General features: G+C 36.3%; 1 protein-coding gene across 2 annotated transcripts in view; it reads left to right on the top strand.

The window, feature by feature from the left end:
* The first annotated feature begins 4,881 nt into the window (after positions 1–4,881).
* LOC131039066 (trihelix transcription factor GT-2) overlaps positions 4,882–19,902 on the top strand; it is a 31,345-nt gene continuing 16,324 nt past the window's right edge. Inside the window, exon 1 of one of the 2 annotated variants that reach the window (XR_009104597.2) lies at positions 4,882–7,036. Coding sequence is in view for 1 of the 2 variants with exons in the window: in XM_057971710.2 (XP_057827693.2) it covers positions 5,170–7,011 (1,842 nt within the window). In the remaining variant the exon portion in view is untranslated. The remainder of the gene's footprint in view (positions 7,037–19,902) is intronic. The other variant, XM_057971710.2, reaches the window with a different exon arrangement.

Consider the following 19,902-nt stretch of genomic DNA (forward strand, 5'->3'; position numbering starts at 1 on the left):
TTCAAACCCTCACATGTGCAACCTATAATAGATGCTCAAACATGCTAACCTCAAACTACTCAACATTATAATAACCTTTCTCAACAACTACTCATATGATTACTTTTATAAACACGAGCTTGCACAAACTCACAAAGTAGTATTACATAGACCATGCGACCAATACCACGAGCTTCCAAAACCAGTAACCCCTCATTTGCTTTTTGGTACTAAGCAAACTATAATCAAGTAACACATATCCCAATCCATACTTCAAACCCTCACACGTGCAACCTATAATAGATGCTCAAACAGGGTAACCTCGAACTAGTCAACCTTATAATAACCTTCCTCAACAACTACTCATATGATTACTTTTATAAACACGAGCTTGCACAAACTCACAAAGTAGTATTACATAGACCATGCGACCAATACCACGAGCTTCCAAAACCATTAATCCCTCATTTGCTTTTTGGTACTAAGTTTCCCCAATGCTAAATATTTTCTCTGTGTGAAAACTCATATTGAATATTTAACCTATGTGATGCACATATCCAAAGATCTCATTGGTGCACCACAAATAATATTAAATTATATTATAACATTATGTCAGGTGTACAACACATCTTTTCCTAACATGCATGAGTTAGACAAATAAATGAAAAGAAATATAGAAAATAACATGTTGAAATAGAAGCAACATGATGATCTCAAAAGAAGAAAATAATAATTTTAAGATTGTAGTGAATGCCCATGAGATAGAGCTCCCAAAAGGAGAAGATATACTACCAATATTAAACGTTGTTGATTTGCACTCCTATTAAAGGGGAGAGCAAGTGGAGAAACAAATAAATGTTTAACTTCATTAATGGATGATTCAATTAAGATTTTCAAACACCTATAGACTAGGAATTTAAAATACACGCCTATTTTATTTTTAATAGCATCAAGAATCCAAAATCATTATGCTAGGTGATTGAATGGAGTTTAATGATTGGAGTCACTCATTTAATTATCCATATCGTAGTTATAAGCAATAAGACGAAGCCAAAGCTCTACAAGGTTGTAGGACGTGTAGAATTGCAAGTAGATCAATTTTGGGCAAAATATGTGCCCTAAAATGCGATAGATATGAAAGATATCAACAAGAAGAAAAAAGTAGGGGTAGGCACGAGGAGGGGGAGACAAACCGTTTTGTGACAAAGGGTGATGAGAAAAATAGAGGAAGAATTAGATTAATCATATTTCATCTATCTTGGGTGTAAGCTATTGCTTTTCCAAATCTATATGCTTTCTAACAAATTAGGCTCTTTTTAGTTTGTTTTGTAAAGCTTTTACAAATATAATTTCATGACATAATACAATAAAAAACCATTTTTAATTCCGTTTGGCATATACATTTGTTGGTGATATCTTAGGTTGCTTAGTCAAGGTGGTTGTTTGATTAACCCCCTACGTTGATTATATCACTAGTTAGTCTCTTTAAAAAAATGAAGTTTCCTATATAGTAACATAGAAATGATAAAGATGGATGTGATAAAAATAATCTTATAAATAATAATTAAAAAAGAATTATAATATTACAAGTAACAATAAAAAAGACACTCATAAAATCACATATCTTTTTTAATATTTCAAGATAGATAAATTGCTCAAGAGATCAAAACATTTCAAATTTAATTGAAAAACCAAATCTATAATATTTGTATAGTTTAAAAAAATGTTTGCACATTGCATTTTTAATATTCCATAAACAATATTAATCTTATATTTACACTATTTTTTTCTTCAGAAAATAGACTAATTCTTCCAACACTAAAGGTAATAGAAAATCTAAAATCCAAAATCCAAGAATTGAAAAACATCTAAAGAGATCTTTAAAAAGATTATTATGTTACACATTTATTATTGGAGTTGAGGAAAAATCAACTCTACAGCTCCTAAAGATTACTTGCATGCAAACTTGTCACAGAAGGAGAGAAGCAAAAAAGCTATGGAGGCCAGAATTCAGAGATCCAGAAAAGAGGAGTCATATTGATTGTGCAACAAGAATGCAATTCAATAATTACAGTTGTTATGAAAAATACAAAGAGAGAATCCTTATAAAAGGATACTTGAAACCCTAAAGAAATATAAGATTCCTAAGTTTAGCTTAAGCATGGAGTATAATAGATTAATAATTAAATAAATAATTATTAGCTAATAAAAGATAACTCTAACACCCCTCTTAAGATGAATTTAGGGAGTAGCTAGAAAATAACTAAGGACTAAAAAAAAGCATGTAAAAAATGTACGAAAGCAACAATGGGTCTCGACAACTAGCCCTGATGAGGTACCCAAGTACAATAAAATCTCTATAAAGTGGAGAAAAAAGGAGAAAACCCCGTGGGAACAAAACTCCTCTCCAAGAAGAGATGAAAGCTCAAGTGAAGGACTAAGAAGCCTCCAAACAAAAGTGTTCCAGAAGATAGAAACAAAAAGAAGAGAATGAAGAACACCACTTAAGCATGAAATAGCTGTCAAAGAGTAACTGCTGATCTGAAGAACCTCCTCTGAAATAAAACATGACTAGGTAGAGAAGACTATAATCTGCATGAGTGCCCTCAAATGACACTACTCGAATCAGATGACAAACAAAGACAAACAACTGGACTAGAAGATATAGATGACATGAAACACGAAAGCCTGAAGAGCTGATCAATCGAACCAAGGAAGCATTAGAACAACATGACAAATCTCCCCATAATGCTAAAAAGGGAGAGGGACAGGTACACTAAAAAGAACGACCAACAAGAATTGCATGACGAAGAACCAGGAACATCGAAGGTGCAGAGAAAGTACATAGTGTTGTGGAAGGAACACTCACTTGACACACATCATGAGGCTAATGTCATCGAAGGAACACTCACGTGACAAAGGTAGATGATAAACAAAGGCAAACATCAACCCCCCATGACACTTTATAAATAATGCATGTACAATAAGGCACAAGATGTGCAAAATCCCAAGTATACAATGCATGATGGCACTTTACTTCAGTGCGTTGGCATAAATAAAAAGCTACAATGATCAGAAGAGACATAAGACTGGAAACAAGAAGAACAACCAAAGACGAAACATCTTACTCAAAGAAAGAGATCCCAAGACCTGAAACATTCAAGATATTCATCAGAGTGCTGAAAAGTAAAAAACTGAATAAAATATACCTGGAGTAGAATCTAGAAAAAAAACTCATATGAATCGAAAGAACACGGAACAAGCTTTCCAACGATATAAAGTTTTATAAAAACGGAGTTTGGATGCTCAAGTTATGTCTCCCAGAGTGCAAAAAGGAACCTCTGGATTTGACAGTAAAAAAACACCATAAAAAAAGCAAAATCAAAAGTTCAAACCTCCAAATTGGAATAGAGCTCAAAAAGAGCTTTCCGACGATATAAGGTTTTTGAAAAAGCGCCTTCGTATGACCAAAAAAAAAAAACCCCTCTTATAGGGCATAAAGAGGGTTAAAAAAAGAATATATATATATTTTTTTTGACGAAAATTTTCTGACGCATTTGCAGATTGAGCCGTACAGATTTTTTGTACCTAGAAAAACCTGCCAATAAAAATGATGCCCTAGATGCCCCTGTCATTGAAAATAGGCAAATTATATATCAAAATTCATGGAATGAGCCTTTTGAATCCAACTGTGAGGTCCTTTTGGCACCAAATTGTACCAAAAAATTAGCTACCCCCAGAAATGAAAAAAAAAATAGCACAAACCCCCGAATACGCATATCTGAATAACAAGACCTAAAATCTCTCTTGAAGAGAACAAGGGCATGCAGATCTAGAGCTCGATACCATATTGGAGTTGAGGAAAAATCAATTCTACAACTCCCAAAGATCATTTGCATGCAAACCTGTCACAGAAGGAGAAAAACAAAAAACGCTATGAAGGCCATAATTCATAGATCCAGAAAAGAGGAGTCATATTGATTGTACAACAATAATGCAATTCAATAATTACAGTTGTTATGAAAAATACAAAGAGAGAATCTTTATAAAAGGATACTCGAAACCCTAAAGGTGAAAACTTTAAAAAATTATAAGAATCCTAAGTTTAGCTTAAGCATAGAGTATAATAGACTAATAATTAAATAAATAATTATTAGCTAATAAAAGATAAACTCTAACATTTATTAAAAATATTCTATAATATATCAATACATCAAATAATAATGAATAACTCAATAATTTTTTTGAAGATTAAATATAAAATATTCGAATCCTTCAAAATAAATAATAAAAAATAAAAGTATTGAAACATGAAAGCTATTAATTTTTAATCTAGAAGTTTAAAACACTAAAATTAATAATTAATTCTAAATATTATAAAACACCAATTATTTCTCTATTTTCTAGATAAAATGAAATCTATTTAATATTTTTTAATTTTTTGAAATTGACATGAGTCTTCCAACTCCTAAGCATCATCCCTATATTTGTTTTCTTCTTGAGTAGAATTTCCAAAATGGTTGGGTCCCTTATCCTCTCCTCATATTCATATAGCCTTATGATTTAAGGACATAATTAATTTATAATATTTTTATTCTTAATTTATAATTTTAACCAAGACTTTTGAGATGTGATGTCATTTCATGATTTATTTTATATATTTTTATTATATTAATATAAAAATATAATATTTATATTAATAAATAAAAAATAATAGGTTTTTAACATTTTACAAGACTAAAAGACAACCTAAGAGACAACCGAGGCATCACTTTAGTGTAGAAAGAGAAAGTAATATATTTTATAAGCAAAGGAAAAAAAACATAAAAACAAAAGAAACCAGGTATTCACCCGAAAAAACCCTAAATCAACGTGGACCCGAATTTTGAAAACAGAATAGAGTGTGGAACGAGAGCAGGACGATGCCTCCTTTTTGCCCAATCCCCATGCACGTACTTGTCTCTCCTTTGAAATAAATAGCGACTCCTAAAACAAAATTTAAAGCTTGGAGGGACATTTTGACCTCTTCTAAGCTCAAATCGCATCACTCGCTTTGTCTGCACTCCACTTTGGTCCAGTCTTCTGCAGGCCAAGCAGTAGAGACGGAGCCAGAGCCACTGAAAAAGCAAGCAGGGAGGTAAGTAAAACTAATTAAGGTTTGGCATGTGAATATTGAGCAGAGCAGTGACAATGTACTCTACACAGTCCCCATTTTCTTCGCTAAGTCATCCCTCAATCTCGTCCCAGCCTTTCCACATGCCCATATCTTCTTCGGCGCACTTGGCCATGTCTGGGCCGGGTATTGCGCACCCGAACAGCTTAGCATATCAGTCGCAGATTTACCACCATTCGACCCACCTTCAAATTCCCTCTCAGCTGCGCGAACTGTGCCAGCCCCAGTCCATTTCTCAGCCCCTCTGTGACATTGTACAGCCCGGTCCCGGCCATTATGACCCAGTGCAGCCCGTTGTCTCTCCGCCTGGCCCGGGTCAGTATGAGGCTGTTCAGAGAACTGTCTCCCCGCCTTGCCCCGGGCAGTATGAGGCCATTCAGAGGACGACTGGATGCTCGCCCGCTGGGCAGTATGAGCATGTGCAAAGGGCCGAGTCCTCGCCGGCTGGGCAGTTTGAGACCGTTCAAAGGGCGGTATCCTCGCCTGCTGGCCAGTATGAGACCGCCCATAGGGCTGTGTCCTCACCAACTGGGCAATATGAGGTTGTCCAAAGAGCCGTTTCCTCGCCCGCCGGACAGTATGATTCCGTCCACACTGTCACCTCTCCGCCCTGCCCTGGGCAGCAATACACAATAGCTGAAACGCCCGTGTCCAGCTCTGCTTATTGTGCTTCAAACCCTGAGGCTAAGGGCTCTGAAAAGATAGGAGCTGCGGAGTATGAAGACGAGGCAGAAGGAGAAGACAATAAGAAGAAGGAGAAGGAGAGAGAACATCATAAGAAGAGATCAAAGAATTGGACAAAGGCCGAGACTTCAAAATTGATTAGGCTGAGGACTGAATTTGAGCCCAGGTTTGCCAAGGGGGGCAAGAAATCAGAGATATGGGACGAAATTGCAGAGGCTTTTAGGAATGATCAATTCTGCCGTGATGCCCAGCAGTGCCGGGACAAGTGGGAGAAGCTTGCTGCTGCCTACAAGGGAGTGAGGGATGGTGCCAAGGATAGGGACGATAACCCTTTCTTCGAAGAGATGCATCCCTTGTTAGGGGGGAAGGTGTTGTCGAGGAAGGATAAAGAGAGGGATAGGGATCAGGAAGCAGCAGAGTTGTCTAAGGTGGCAGTGGTATCCAGTGAAACTGCTGCAAGGGACTATGAGGCAGATCACAATGATGCTGCAAAGAGAAATTATGATTATTATAGGGACGAGGAGGAGTGGGAGGCGGACATGGTGGCTCAGAGGGGGAAGAAACGCAGATTAAGGCCCAAGTATATTGCAGTGTCTGACCTATCTGCTGTTAAGGATATAGTGGGGACGGTCTTTGAAAAGCAGCAGGAGTTGTTCAGAGATGTCTTGGAGAATGTTGAGAGGAGGGAACAAATGAGGGAGCTGGCACGGCAGGAGAAAGAGGAGAAATGGAGGGCCGAAGAGCGGGCTCAAAGGGAGGTGTTCCAAAAGGCTATGCTGGTCTTATTACAGAGGCTTGTTGGTGATGGAGCAGGTAATTTTGAATCAGGAGCTCTGACAATTCCACCAGTTTCTTCCTTTGATGGAAATAATCAGGTGCTGAAGAAACGGTCGAAGAATTGGAAGCGGGCTGAGGTTCTTCAGCTTATCAGGCTAAGAGGCGAAATGGATAGCAAGTTTTCAGAGTCTACAAGAAGGGGATTGCTTTGGGATCAACTGGCAGACTGTCTAATGGCACAAGGAATCAAGCGGGATGCAAAACAGTGCAAGGAGAAATGGGATAAACTTGCAGCAGAATACAAAGATGTTGTAGATGAGAAGAAGGATGCTAGTTTGAGTCCATATTTTGCAGAGGTAGCAGCCATACTAGGCCGGCATCTTGTTAATTCAGAGTAGCTGCCATCTTTTTACATTCTCAAAGGTATGCTATCCATCTTTTGCTTTGCTTCTTGTTTTGATATCTTGTTGATTAAATCATGATGAGATTTGGAAGAAATTTATCAACGTGACAATGTGCACTAGCTTTTTTGTCACATGGTTGCAAAGTAGAAATAGGTGCAATACTGAGACTTACACATGCCCTACAGAATAAAAGCAACACTCATCTCAATATTAATTCCCCGACTTTTGAAAGCAGTGTGCCCATGCCATAGCATATAAATGTCTATGCAATGGCATCTTTTTTATAGAATGTGGTATGTTGGTAACCTGCCAAAATAGAGATCGCTAATATATCACTAACCTGCCAAAACGTTTTATACTAAAATCTCAACATCACATATTAATATGATTCGGGGGATATTAGTATTGCCATTCACTGGAAAAACAGTTCTATAAATGTTAGATTAGCTGTAAAGGGTTGGATTTGTGCTTTTTATGTAATGCAAAGGCACCACATGAAGCTGTGATAGTTTGCAGTTTACAGCACAATTGTCTTAAATGGCTGTTTTAAGGACTAATGGTTTGTAAAGGTCTAAAGGTTACAGGCTTGCCTTAGGATATAGGGACATGAACGTTAGGTTTAGAAATTGGGCGTTTAAGAGAGATTTCATTTATGTAGGGGAGATGGATGAATAAGGAAGATCGGATTCAGAATGATTCTGCAAGGTTTAATTTTTCTGAACATGGTTATCAATTTGTTGCCCTTTGATCTTTAAGTGCAATGTTTTGAGAGACTGGAGTCGTGGACACATTTTTTGATGTAAGCCTGCAAGGATTCTCTCTGTTGAACACACATCTTAGTCACTTGTCAATTTTCCCACACTTTTCCATGCCTTGGTTTGAGGTATGCTTTTGGATTTTTCTTTGCATATCCAATCTTTTAGTAATTGAGGTTTCATCGGAAGAGATTCTTAAATAGTCTGTTGACAAGTTTTTTCAATTTTTTTTTTCTCGAGAACAAGTTAAATGCCATAATCATTTGCTAGATGCTTACTATTTGCTATTTTCTGTTGCATAGAATAATATAATATACGAATTGCCAAGTATTTGTAATATTTTATGCTTTTCTGATGTTTAGAAGAATACAAAAAAACATTTTTGACCAACCCAAGCCTTATGTATATCATAAAAGAGTACACTGCGATGCTTTTGATAGTACTGTCTAAAGAAAATGTATAATTTGTTATGTGCTTGCAATTAGTTATGTATAGCTGTTTTCTAGAATAACATAATCAACTATTTTTGACCAACCAAAAACTTGAGTCTGATGATTATTTGTACGTAAGAATTTAAGCCTTTGATGTTTTGTATGATTGTAAATCATTTAGGTAAAGTGAGATTTAACCTTTTCCAGATAAAACTATTTAGAAGTTTAGCTTCCTATTTATGATGTATATTTGTTGATTTTAACACTTTCAGATTAATGTAAACTCAGAAAATTAGAAGTTAATTGCTAACTAAGTTGATTAGATGAAAGATTTATAGTTTACCAGATTTAAGCATAACCAAGAAATGAACAAAATAAGAACAACACACGGTTACCCTGGGAAAACCTCCTAGGAGGAAAAACCCAGCCAGGAAAGATCCTCAGATCTGATTATGGATTATATTCATATGAAGATTACAACACTTATCTCAAGTACTTGAAGGTGATTGCACTTAGGGCTGATAATGTCTTCCACAAGACTGTACTTTCACAAGCATCAAGTTGTCAAGTCTGCCCCCTTTACCGCTTTCAACAGCAATCAGTTCTAAACCCTAGGTCTGCATTATATTGCACATGAAGTCTGCACTTTGTTGGACTGCAATCCTTAGCCCTCAGTTCGCTCTCCTCATGGATGAATTTTGCACCTTTAATGGCAGATGTAATTCGCTGGTATAGCAGATGTGATTTGCTGTAATATTGCTCCTTCACCAACTTTCACATTAATCAGATGTATACTTCGCATCATTAGTAGATATGTATTTCACTTGAAGGATGTATATTAATTGTATTATGAATGAGGTGAATGTGTCTTTTATATATGTGATGTAAGATCCTTTTATGTCGGCCTAATATAAATGACTTTTAATTTATTTGAAACTCTTTAATCCGAAATGCCTTAATAGGATAGGGTTGGCCCTATTTGTGGAGCACGTTAGAATGTGGCGTGAGGTTCTATTATGTAGCGTGGGGTTTAATGGAGTGCCGTGAGGTATAGGGCCCAGCCCTACACGCTGGAGAAAGGGGCTGGCCCCCTTGGGCGGATTCCAATGTTGCCCAAGGCAATTGGAATCCGCCATTTCCCTAATTACAATCAACAATATTCACCTAAGGAACTATGTTCATTCCCTAAATAAATATACCACAGCTGAGTTTAATACAAAAGATATGCTATGCTATATAAATGCCAAAGGGGATTAGAAAACTGTCCCTGATTCTATGGTTGGAGTTGAAGAAAGCTGATCGGAGCAAAAGAAGATTGGAACAGTGAGGTTACTATAGAAGATTAGGCACAAGTTTTGATTTGAAATCTAATGGGTCACGGAAGAGAATGCCAATAGCAGTTGTGACTGTACCAGTGCAGTGATTATACAATACTGAAATAGAGGAGTGTACAAAAGGGTAGAAATATACCTTAGAATACAAATTAGGTACAAGTACTAGTGATCGTCCAATGTGATAATGTAATGTCTCCTATTGGGATATACCTGATTTTGCCCAAAAATAACAATTATAACAAATGCAATTTATTTTCAAATAGAATTCTATAATAAAATTACATAATTGTAATGCCAATTTAGAGAAAATCCTAATTTAGCTCTTATAAACAATATTAAGTAACATCAAAGCATTATTATCAAGAATCTATGATCATATACAAATAATCTTTATTAAAATCAAAGTATCCTAAAATCATTCATATTTATTTCATAGCTTATCAACCATTTTAGGAATCCGATGGAAAAGCTGGATAGAATGCCAGGAGACTGTCTTCCTCAACCAAGCCCAAAGGCACGAAATGAACTTCCAATCCATGCGGCCCCTCGGCTCACAAGTATGGTAGGACCTCCTGTCCATCCATCTCGGGGTGGCATACTTGATGAGGGGAGGCCAGTATTGCTGCATCTTTGTATTTGAAAAACATTTCACATTGATTCCAAACATGGTTGCTGATTGAAATTAGATAAATAATTACTTATCCTATATTTCTTGATGGATTGGCAATTTAATCATATAAGTAGGTCTTAAAAGCTTCCTAACAGATTAAGTTGAGATAAATACAATAATACTTGCATACCAATTATTTCCCTTAATATTGTAGACTGCTGTTTTTAATTTCTAACTCAGGTTTATTTCTGAATAATTCTCCAATTCAAACTTGATTACTCCATGCCTTCCTCAATTTAGATTTGTCTCTTTACGAAGCGCTGCATGGAAGAAATGCTTGTTAATCTCTGCCTTAAGATATTCCATTTAGCGGGGCCTTTTGTTAAATAGCTGAGGGGAATTTATTTTCTCTTAGTTGGCCTTTAGTACTTTTTATGCTGTCACCCAATTTAGTTGGCCTCAAAATTCTTTTTTATGCTGTCACCTAGGATAAGTATAAAGTGAGGCTGCGATTTTCTGAGTGGTGTATTTTAAGTCGTGTGCATGACAGATAGAGACCATATGATTTTGGTTACTGGAGTGGTGGCATCCTTAACATTATAGGCTCCGAAACTTTTAGGGGATGCAAGCATTCCTCTGTTGGTTGCATCTATGCTTGCAGATTTTGGATATGATATTCCTGCATAGTAAACTATACCAAATTGGAGATTTGCTTGGGAGACTACCTCAGTGAGTACTCCAGGCCGTGTATTTCAACCTCAATTGTATTGATTGGAAATTTGGGAGAGCGTATTGGTGTAGGTGCAAATATGTTGGACAATAATGAAAGCTTTAGCAAACAAGAAATTCAAAGACTTCTATAGCCTATGATGTGTTTATGGTGTATGGAAGGAAGCAAAGGTTATGGAGGATTACCAAGATGCCAAGGGTTTTGGGAATGGAGAGGAGTGTGAGGTTGTAGATTTCAGAAGGTGGGAAAAGGCAATGAGAGTTGTGGAGGATATGGAGGGAGTTGGCAAGGGAGGAAGAAAAGTTTTACAAGAGTTCATTGGAAGAATAGCTATAAATTGAGAGTTCAAATGTGGAGTGAGAATTCCAAAATATTGCTATAAAAGACTTTAGAAATCCTGAGATGATCAATGATGTCCAGAATAACATAAATTATAATTGAGTTAGTGTCTAGGTTGACATAGTTTTTGAGAAAGTTTGATGTAGAATCAGAAAGAGGTACTGGATTGGGTCTACTTGGCATTTTCATAATCAGTTTTTAGGATAAGAATCAACTAAATGCATCCTCAAACATGCTAATGGAATGTACACTACAATGAGTGCATAATTGATAAAAGGGAATAGAAATTGTAAAGTAGGCAATTTCCTACAATACAATATCATAAAAGGGTGTGGTACTGTTGTTGGTTTGAATTGTGTGTTAAGCATTAAACATGTACTGTTTCTTTATTTTCTCTTCCCATAAAGAAGGCTTTGATATTTATGGTCACGAATATGATTCTCTGTTCATTTTAAGTTGGTGGTAATAGACCCTGAGCAGTCCAATCAGGAACACTAGACAGTAGCAGACTACATAACAGCATATCAATAGAGTATATGTTGGGCCAACTTGCTCACATTTTCATGTTATGTTCAGGATATTTTGAGCAATAGTAAATAGTTTATTTATTACTCTATCTTATGTTTGGTGTTTTGATAATGTTTTTGTTGGGAATTAGTGTTCACATAGAGTGTGTGAGGTAAAGTGAGTTAAATAAAATAACTTGCGTAATTATTATGGGTAATGAATAAATGTAATAATATTAAGTTGTTTGACAAACAATTTAATATTATTACATTTATTCATAAGGTTTGTTTATAGGTAAATGTATTAGTGGTTTGTGTGTGTTAGAGTTGTTAAAACAACTCAACTATTTTTAGGGAGTTGTTTTAGGAGTTTCCTATAATATAGGAGATTTAACTCCTATATATATGTAAAGCATTTGAATGGAAAGTGAAGCATCGCATTATTTGTGTAAAATATTTGTAGCTTCTCTGTGCATCCTTGCCCATATTTCTTATATGGTATCAGAACGGGTCGCCTAGATCTGAGTCGAGCTTTCCCTTCCAGTATTCTTTATTGGAATTAGTTTTGAAGTTGTTCATCTAAAGGAACAAGATCCCGGTCTTCAATGGATTGACTTCACTAAATCGATCAACGCCTCCGATATATGATCATAATTTCTCAGGCATGATATTGAAGATCTTATGCCGTGTAGCAGAAGGTTTGGTGGATTTAATTGTCGATTCTATGCAATAGAATGATGATGATTTGTGTGCACTTAGATCATTTCATGTTTCCTAGAATTTCGAGATGTAATATCTGATTTTTGCTAATGATTGATGCAAGAAAAATAAGATACGGATTTGTGCACTAAGAGCATACCATCCAGTCTAGTCTTTGGGTATCACAGATCGGACGCTTTGTGGCATCTAATTCTGCAATATTATCTACTTGTAATGGACCAGAATGAATATTGGCAAAGATGAGTATTTTGCTGTCCCAAGAAGTTGAGGTACATCAAATTGAATGCCAAAGAGGAGAAAGGTGCCGCCAAAGAGCTTGAAGTCGACTTGGTGTACGTGATTAATAAAGGTTTTATTGTTCATGAGTCTTCATGTCGTACCAGATCCTTGTCAGCCACATCTTGGTCAGTGCTGTGGAAAATAAGATCCGTGTGTGACTTTTCCTCTTTCGTCTATTCTTTGTATTCACGGGAACAACTCTGTTCATGCTAGGCAGTTGTGTGGAGTGGTCATAGTTCATGATCACTGCCTTTTGTTACGATTTATTCGTGATTGCTAGAGGTTATTCCTTGGTGACCATTGCCCTAGAACACGCAACGAATTTGGCCTGATCACATTTTGGTTTCTGTTTATGTGGAGGTATTTACATTGGAAGACCATGTATTACAAATCAAATCGGCTTCACATTGATGAGCTCTTTGCATGAAGAGTGTAGGGGTAGATTTGTAGCTTTCTTCTTAGTTGAAGCTTTGTATTTTTTTGTAGACTTGCAAACCCGATTGACACATTTTCCTTGGCTCATTGGTGGCGGTGTTTGAGTTGGGTTTTTTAATTTTATTTTGGGATTTGTGTTGCTCGACCATGTGACCTCCTAGCTGTGGCCAATAAATTCTTCCAAGTTTACGCATCCTTCTAGAAATTGTCAATGAATGGAGTTCGTGGTTAAACATGTAAGATACTAGCATTAATACTTGCAGCTTGTGGTATTATTTGCAGTTTGAGTGTTTAGTTTAGCTATAAGTATATTTTATTAAAGTCAAGTTCTTGCTATAGATATTATGTTGGAGTCCAAAAAGTTTGGTAAAATATTGTATGTTGTCAAAATCAAGGCATTCCTTTTTGTTTAAAATAATGTTCATTCAAGAGTCATTATTTGTTATAATAAAAAAAAGTGTTATTGTTCCAATTGTAATTGGATGCATTATCGCTTGTATGCGACGCCCATTTGTGCGGAGAATATGTTATTTTCTCACAATTGACAAAATTAAGCTTCAAAGTTGAATTTGCTAAGTAGCAAATCCACTGGAGGTTGGAGGCACAAGAGGCTGGAGGAAATTTAGTGACCTCTCGTCAGTCACTAGCAATTGTATTAGTGACAAAACTTGTGCCAAAACAAGTAAAGCCAAGATTGGTTTCCAGGTGGCAGCGGCAACTGTCTCATATCATTTGTGATTAGAGTGGCAATGATCTCAAATGGTGGCTGCATACGCGACAACAAAGGCTTGGTTCTCAAGCTTTGTTTGTCCCCATTCACAAGATGATGTAAGTGGTTGGATGTGCTTGTCCCCAATCGCTGCTGTTGGTTGTTTGTGAATGGATGTATTTGTCCTCATTCACAAGATGACTGGATGTGTTTGTCCCCAGTCACAAGAGTTGGTGATTATTGGATGTGTTCATCCCCAATCATAATTGTTGTGAGCAGAAGTGTATGTCCTTGTTCATGACCTTGTTTTTGGGTAGATGTGTTTGTCCGTATCCAAAATTGATGTAAGACCTTGGATAGATGTGTTAGTCCCTACTCTTATCTTATAGTGTTTGGTGGGCTACTATGTGTGGTCATCAAGTATTGTCTCTCACCCCATGTTCACACTAAGGGGGGGTGTTGGGAATTAGTGTTCACATAGAGTGTGTGAGGTAAAGTGAGTTAAATAAAATAACTCGCGTAATTATTATGGGTAATGAATAAATGTAATAATATTAAGTTGTTTAACAAACAACTTAATATTATTAATAGTCATAAGGTTTGTTTATAGGTAAATGTATTAGTGGTTTGTGTTTGTTGAGTTGTTAAAACAACTCAACTATATTTAGGGAGTTGTTTTAGGAGTTTCCTATAATATAGGAGATTAAACTCCTATATATGTAAAGCATTTGAATGGAAAGTGAAGCATCGTATTATTTGTGTAAAATATTTGCAGCTTCTCTGTGTATCCTTGCCCATATTTCTGATAGTTCTCATTTTACAAAGCAGACAACATATTTTCTAGTAGAAATTAGGTTCAGATGTATAAATATCTGGATATAGACTAGTTGAATTTGTATGATCAATTGCTATTATTGCAAAGGAGTGTGGTTGGAGAGAAGCCAGTGGAAATAATTAGTCCCTTGCTGCGAACAGCTCAAGATAATTAATCAACACTACAAAGAAAAGAAATAAAATGTGATAACCTTTTGTTACTACCTGCACTCTACTATCCATCTAAGCTTTTTATCACGTCATTAGCTTCTAGCAGCCATTAGCTCAAGGCAATGAGATATTAGATTTGTATGGTATGATGATACCACATCATTATTTTCAGTTTTATTCCTTATTGTTTTGTTTTGTATTTGGATGGGTTGTCTATATGAACTGTAGTTTGTCATTTATATTGAAATTTTTTCCTATGGTATGTGGATATATATATTTTTAATAATCATTGTATTGCTAATGCGTTGTTTATATCAAGGCTTTTATACTTTGATGGTAATGTGCATGTTTTTGACTTTTTGTGCCTGTGTGTCTGCTAGGTCAAATCTGAATTGACATTAACAAGGTAATCAATTAATCTTTGTGGAGGAAAAAATTTAAGGGCATTTCTATAGCATAGAAATATAGAGAGAAAATAAAATAGAGTTAACCCATGAATTGTTGAAAATAGATTCTTGTAGTTCATATTCATATCACTAATTACATTGCATTGCACAAAGATATTTCATATTGCATAAATAATAAATAGATAGTGACAGTTGTACAAAGTTAACATAAAACTAATACAACGTTCCAAAAACTCAAATTTAGTCAATGACTCCTGCTTGTTCAAATAGAGCTGTGCTAGAGGGCAGAAGGTCCTGATGATGAAGCTCCTGTATAAGAGCCTGACCTAGGTCTTTCAATAACATGAGGATTAAAATCTCATGAATGCAAGTTGATATATTGCTGGTTATGAGCAGAAATGTTGTTTTGGCAATTTATGTTTCCAGTGTCAATTTCATATACAAAATGACCTAAACATATATTGCCAAAAAATGCAACATTTTTGCTCATAGCCAGCAATATTCTGTTTGTAGATCAGTTTGTATACATAATATAAATCAGGTTATCTACAAACTGATTTGATTCTGTAAAATGGACTATCTAAATTGGTTTCTAGATCAGTTTGTATGCACGAATCTGTTGACCAAGTGCATTCTATATAAATTGGTGATCATCATATTCTGTTGACATCTGAAGTCTGATAATAAATTGGTGAAATTTTGATGTTACTGATTTGACATTGTCCTTCAAACTCGAGAGCAGTCTATAGTTAAAGAAGGAAAAATTATGAATGGACACCAAATATACGCACACGTTATAATTTGAGTATTTGGTTGAATTAGATAGGGAGATAATTGTAATTTACTCAATAAAAGTTACAACTGCCTCTTAGCTGTCTTCCTGTTGTATATTCTATTTCTTGTATTGTTTCAATCAAAAAAATATATACTTTATCGTTTCATTTCAAAAAGATTGTTTGTAATTTACAGTAGTATTTATTCAAGATATTTTAAGGATTTTTTTTAATTAAATAAATAAATAATAATTGAACATTAATAATTTGTAATAATTGAATATGAGAAATGTAAATGAAAAATTAAGCTTATAATTGATGAATGGAAGAATAATGAAGACGCTTTGAATATGTATTTTGGAAATAAGAATAGTTAAATGTCAATTGAGAATCATTTTGGAATCAAAATTCTTTATTAAGATTTGTGTATGCAACCAGAGAAATAAAATCTGGCAAAGATAGATATGTAAAGATAAATATGTGGCATCAAGGCAAAAATCTGGAAAAATAAAATTTGGCAAAGATAAATAGCCCCAACTTGAAGATACAGGAAATGGCTATGGGGCTACCAGAAGGCACCCGCCCATGGTGTGGCTATGGGGCCACTAGAAGGCACCCGCCCATGGTGTATTTTATAAGTCTACTTTATATTTATACACCATGGATGTGTTCATTCTGGTGGCCCCAAATACATTACCAAAGATACGCACCTCTGTCTTGCATCTTGTCTGCCCCAACTCGCGTTTCGTCTGTCGCATATTTTGCCCTTTTCTTTTTGATCTGCATCTTGGGTTGTATCAAAATGGCATGCAGTGCGACTTAATACTGATTCATGTTTTTTTTTCTGACTTTTGCAGGTTTTTTAATTTTTTGTGTTCCGTTTAGTGTTTTGTGATTTTTTTGGTTTTTTTTTTCGCGATTTAGTTTAACTGCAAATAAATCGTGGAAAATTGTTGACAAATTTATTTGTGATTTTCGTGTATTTCATACAAAAAATCGGCAGAATGGGCAATTGTAGATTAATCGTGTTTAGTTGTTTTGTACTTCTATGGTCCTAGGTTTGAGTCCCAGTTGACCAAATGAGCTGTAGCTCAATACAAACCACATTCCTTCAGTGATCCAAAAACATCCATATCTTCTTATGTTCAATTTATGTGTTTATATAATAAGCCAAAAGGTGGAAATCAACCATCACACTTGTTAATAATTATGCAATTATATTTCTGAACACCCTTAACAAAGGGTTTTGGAGTTTTTTTAAATTTTAAAGGCTTATCTCACCTTTTGCCCCTTTTAATTCAAAGAATTATCTTCTTTTTCATCTACTCTATATTTTAATAATTTTTTTTCCTCAATAAAGTGTTGTGGCCGTATAGATTTAATTAAATATCAAAAAAAGTTTACATATGGTTGCAGAGAGGCTGAGCCATGCTCCAAGCCGTTTGCCAAAATTGCTTAACAGGCAAAACGGCCAAAATGCCCACATTTGTCTTTTGTCTGCAACTACCCTAATGGGCAAATCCATAAGAGCAAGAGTTGATAAAGCAGGATGAAGGACTGGAGAAAGAAGTCTCAAAACGCTAAGGGCAAAAAAATTGTCTTGTAGAGGTTTATTTATAGAATAGAGTTCCAGATGAACCTCTCATCTTGAAAAGGCAGACCATAAATGCCTCATAATGGCGAAGTGAGTTATGCGCCATGCCGTCCTTTCAGCTAGTTGGAATGAGCAATACTTGAGTAAATTCCACACTTATGAAAAGATTTGCTCTTGATCTTTAAGCAACCAAGTTGGCAAACTTGCCACCAAAGATATGATTTGATTGACTACTCATCAATGCCTTGAGAGGGTTTACCAACCTGTGATCCAACTCCAACTCATATGGGTGACCTGTCAAATGATATTGCTGACTGGGAGCGCTCCTATACACCTCAATAGTCAAAGCTTTGGAAGGCCATCATTGTTGGGGCCTAATCTTCGAAATTCAATTCCATCGGTTCCCAGATCTGCAATTTTGTTAGCCTCCCTATAAATATGCTTGATAGTAAATGCTTCAAAGAACTTGAGCAGTTCTAGTGCTATGTCTAGCCTAGCATTTAGTTTCCAGTTTGGTGTTGCCCCAACCAGGACAGCATTGACCACAATTGCTGAATCACCTTCTATTTAAACCCTCTGGATTTCCAAGTCCTTACATAGAAGCAAGCCTTTTGTATGAGCCTTGAACTCTGCAATATTATTTGAATCCTCCTCCAAGGGCTTATTTAACTTAGCCACTACAGACCCATCCCAAAAATGTATAACGCATCTTGCTCCTAAAGCCCCAGATTGGCCAACTGATCTGCAATTTTGTTAGCCTCCCTATAAATATGATTGATAGCAAATGCTTCGAAGAACTTGAGTAGTTCTAGTGCTCTGTCTAGCATAGCATTGAGTTTCCAGTCTGGAGTTGCCCCAACCCTGACAGCATTGACCATAATTGCTGAATAGCTTTATATTTCAACCCTTTGGATTTCCAAGTCCTTAGCCACCGCAGACCCATCCCAGAAATGTATAACGCATCCTGCTCCCAAAGCCCTAGGGTTACCCCGGGAAGCACCATCAAAGTTAAACTTGGACCATCTTGGTTTAGTTGGGGCCCAAGCACACTGGGCTCTGGCTTGAATACTTTCTGGGCCACCCAAGGCAAGAAAGGGTGGAATCTTCAGACCTTGCCAACTCACTCTGATCTTCCCGTCCCAATTGGTGATTTGAGCCTCCTTAGAGTGATGAGATTCAATTCTGCTGTTTACTACTTCCACTATAGCAGCTTCCATTTTATTTATTAGTTACTCCCCTTCCATCTTTCTCTTTTGAAAGATTCTTCGATTTCTTTCCTTCCATAATTCCCATAGAATTAGGGAAGGGCAAACAATCCAAAGGCCACTTGTTCATCATGTGCTAGCATTTAAATAAGGTCAAAATGTCGTTGGGGAGAGCGGTTATCCATCCAAATTTGGCACACAGCCACTGCCAACATTTTTGTGCAAAAGGACGCCTTAGAATAGAATTAGGGAAGGGCAAACAATCCAAAGGCCACTTGTTCATCATGTGCTAGCATTTAAATAAGGTCAAAATGTCGTTGGGGAGAGCGGTTATCCATCCAAATTTGGCACACAGCCACTGCCAACATTCTTGTGCAAAAGGATGCCTTAGAAAAATGTGATTGACTGTCTCCTCATCTTGCTCACAGAGAACATATCTTGATGGGCCTTGGGCCTTAAAATCCTATTTTTTGAAACCACTCAGCTGTGAGGATCCGACCTTGAAGAGCAGCCCAAGTGAAGATCTCTGCTTTAGGGAGATACAATAGGTTCCAACACAGCTGGAATGGAATCTCAGTTCGCTGAAAATGTTGATTCTTGATGATTGCACTATACCCATCTTTGGAGTTATAGTTCCCTGATTTTATTCCCAACCAGACCTGCTGCTTAGGATTTTCCTCAATTGTGTTAAGTCCTCTCTTGGAAGTGGTAGTTCCTCAAAGGATTTCCACTTCCAGCCAATGGATGGTCACTAGCAAAATCCATAGTCCTTGACAAAAGGACCCCATTCCTGCTCAAAAAATACTCTGATTCTATCTGCATTCATGATTTTGGATATGATCGGATAAACCCCCCAAGAATCCTGTCAAAATAAAGCATTATGGCCATCTGCTGTATCCCAGAATAGCTGCCAGTGATGATATCTTTGCATTTTAACATAAAATTCCAAACCCTGGATACTTTAGGTGGGTTGGCAGTTCTGAAGATTCCACTAGGGCTAAAATCTTCTAGACATTTTCCTTGCAATATCTGGACCCATTTGAGATGAGGATCCTTATACATCTTCCAAATCAG

Source organism: Cryptomeria japonica, chromosome 6, assembly GCF_030272615.1.
Source record: "Cryptomeria japonica chromosome 6, Sugi_1.0, whole genome shotgun sequence".
In the NCBI taxonomy this organism is placed as follows: domain Eukaryota; kingdom Viridiplantae; phylum Streptophyta; class Pinopsida; order Cupressales; family Cupressaceae; genus Cryptomeria; species Cryptomeria japonica.